The 3,478-nt window shown below is 33.9% G+C and overlaps 1 protein-coding gene across 1 annotated transcript; it reads right to left on the reverse strand.

The window, feature by feature from the left end:
- Positions 1-836: 836 nt before the first annotated feature.
- On the reverse strand, positions 837-2,894 carry LOC120088847 (L-type lectin-domain containing receptor kinase IX.1-like). The gene is given in 3 exon segments (XM_039046290.1): positions 837-2,026; positions 2,028-2,244; positions 2,247-2,894. Coding segments are annotated over 3 exon segments (1,890 nt in total). The 5' UTR covers positions 2,872-2,894; the 3' UTR covers positions 837-978.
- Positions 2,895-3,478: the final 584 nt, after the last annotated feature.

A 3,478-nucleotide genomic window follows, 5' to 3' on the forward strand; every position in this document is an offset into this window, starting at 1 on the left:
GTCAAAATTATTTAAATAAAAAAGAGTTTTTTTTAAACACTTTTTTTCTCAAGTCAATCTAGACGAACCCTAAATTTATAAGGGGCAATAGCAACTTTAATAAAAAAATAAATTGAAAATTGGCCGTTCAATCTAGACAGGCCCTAGGTTTTTCTTTTGTTGCAAACATGACAAAAAAATTTTGCCTGAAAATTTGATTTCTATGTGATATTATGTGATTATAATTTGATTATAAAAAAGTTGAAATCATGACGTTGGTTTCTTAAAATGTATTTACCATACAATATAATTTCCGTATTTATAAATCATAAATAAATTGGAAATTTTCAATAGGCAGAATATGCAAGTGTGCCCTCCATACTTAAGATTTATATGACCAAATATTGAATTCTGAAATTTCATTGATAAGTATTCCAAGAATGTCTTTATAACAAATCAACATTCTTTTTATTTTCCAAATTTTTCTCCCTCATTTTTATCATTTTCCATTTTTTTTTTTCCCTTTCTTCCACAGCCTAGCATGTTCGTCTCCATCGATTACATTTGCAAAGTTCTTATAATTTGGAAAGATTAAAATTCGAGAAATGTATTGTTGTCTCATTATCCGAAATCTCAACGCCGAATCGCTGTCATACTTCAATCGCTCAAACGACGAGCAAATTTTCTATTCATAGACGGCCTTTTCAGTAATCTCGTCTTGAAACTAGTAACTTAGAATCACTTTGATTCTGTCCCGACCGACTGTCTCTTGATCCAAAAGCTTAAGTTCATAGGTGAAAGGTGAATTTAATTAAAAAAACAATATTATTGGACTTGAACATATGACTTTCCGGACCACATCATCAAATTACACTTGGCATAAATTTTACATCACTAAAGAAAACTTAACATTAATAAAGAAAAGAAAACAAAATGAAACAGAAAAAACATCGCAGAAATACAGACATAGGCAACGCCATGGCATTAATTCTTATTTCTTCAACGACCTATATCAAGGCTTACCGTAATGGAAGGCTGTTTAGATGTCATCGATGTAAAAGGAGCATGATAGGAAGGAATAGGCATTTTAGTAGGAAGATTTGGCATCCTTGTCTCAAAATTAAGTACTCGAATTGCTTGTTTTATTGAAGGTCTAAGATTAGGATCTGGATAAGTACTCCATAATCCAACGAGCATCAAACATTCTATTTGTTTTTTGTCATAATTAGATTGCAATTTCTCATCTATGGCCACAAGCAATTGTCCACTTCCATAGAGATCCCAAACGCACTCCACCAAACCCTTGTGAGATTCCTCTTCCATGACGGTTCTTGACATTCTCCCCGTAGCAATTTCTAAAGCAACCACTCCAAAGCTAAAAATATCAGATTCTTTACTAGCTTTGCCAGTGTTTATGTACTCAGGCGCTAAGTAACCTAAAGTTCCTACCAACCCAGTTGTTTGAGTGCCTAAATCATAGTCAATTAAACGAGCTAGCCCAAAATCCCCAAGCTTGGTGTTGAAACTTGAATCTAACATAACATTACTAGATTTAATATCTTTATGAACCACACATTGCTCCCATTCTTCGTGAAGGTACAACAATGCAGAGGCTAAACCTAAAGCAATATTGTATCTCACAGGCCAAGCAAGGCAGCTTCTTCTACCAAAAAGATGAAAATCAAGGCTACCATTTGACATGTATTCATAGACTAACAAGAACTCGCCCTTGTCGTGGCACCAACCGATGAGTTGTACAAGATTGCGATGACGGAGTCTACTAATGATCTTAACCTCAGTTATGTATTCCTTTCTTCCTTGTTTCGAACTTCCTGAAATTTTCTTCACGGCTATTGTCAAATCCATGTCTGGAAGGTACCCTCTGTACACTGCACCGAATCCACCTTGACCAAGCTTCCTTTTGTTTGAGAAGTTGTTGGTAGCCATGGCAAGAAGCTTCCGGGAAAACCTTCTGGGTCCTGCTCCTCTTTCGAAATCGTCGTTAATGGATGTCAAGTTTACTTCCTCAACATTTTCTTGCTCTTCTTTTCTTTTTCTCTTTCAATCTCCTAAATACTATAGTAATTGAAATTGCTGCCATGGTAATCATCAAAACGCCAAGTGGAATAATTACAACCACAACTATATTAACTTTGCTCCCATTATTATCATTTTCAGCTTTTGGCTTTGATAATATATCCAAGCTCGAGCTGAATTCCCATGATAATAGGCTAAGTTGCTCTGAAAATGAACCACTAGAAGCTGAAATCCTACGGTCGCCCATTGAGGAAGAATCTTCATGAGATCAATCTGGTAACTCAAAGTTGTATTTTCAAGAGAAGTTGCTGTCTTTTCATTATTCCATGAAACACTCAAGTATTTAGTGATTGAATCATAGGAAATAAACACATCAACAGTGTCCAAACTATGTAAGCTGACGTTCCACCTTGTGAAATTAGAGGAAGCAATGGAGTTAATATTGATACCCACATGTTCAAAAGTAGGATCCCATCCACTAGAGAGAGTATCGAAAAGGCCAAGATACCCAGCAGCTGAGTTTGGAGGGATACGAAACCCAGCTGAAGCCAAAAAAAAGGCAATCCGATTTCCAAAAGCAAAAGCCTGTCGAGTATCAATGGTGAAGGTGAAGTGGGTATTGAAATCGGTGATCTTTCCTGTTTCAGAGTCCCAAATTGGCACAGCATCTTTGTAAACAGCCCAACCAACACTACAGGTAGACTGAGGATCAATAAACATAACTGCTCCATAAGAAGAAATTGCATCTCCTTGGAAAAGTAAACGGTTTTCATTCGGCTGGAATGGATCAATTTTGAGAAAAACTGAGATAACAGAGAGAGGAAGATAGAGAAGAATAAAGAGATGACTTAGCATTGTAAAGTCATACAAGCAAGGACTCGTGTGGCTGCACGAACCAAAAACAAAGGAGTAGTGGGACATTGATAAGCACTTAACGAAAAAACTATGAACTTCGTAGTAACAACAAGAAAAGAAAAGAAAAATCTGATATTTATTGTTCTTTATATAATTGTTCCAAATATATTTAACTATCAAACTCCACTTTCATGATTGAATATGTCAAATGAATTTGACAAGTTTATTTATTTAATGGCTTATAAGTTATATATATATATATATATTATTATAGATATATATATATATGTTAGGAAAAATCATTTTGTGATCCACTTTAAAATTCTATTATATATAGTGTTAACTTAATTTTATATTTTTTTTTCCAAGTCAACCATTTTTAAAACCGTTTAATATGTAATATAACAAAAAAAGTAAAATATATTTTTAATAATAATATCTTTATTTGTTGTTTCTTTCGTTATTAAATTCTTCGTATATTGTCAAAACGAGTATAACACAATTAACATACGAATGTGCTAGTAATCATACTTGTTGTAGTTTGAATCCCTCTACTCTTCATTATACTAAAAAAGATCTCTATGGATTAGATTTGGTATTAGAAAGT

Source organism: Benincasa hispida, chromosome 10 (genome assembly GCF_009727055.1).
Source record: "Benincasa hispida cultivar B227 chromosome 10, ASM972705v1, whole genome shotgun sequence".
NCBI classification, from domain to species: domain Eukaryota; kingdom Viridiplantae; phylum Streptophyta; class Magnoliopsida; order Cucurbitales; family Cucurbitaceae; genus Benincasa; species Benincasa hispida.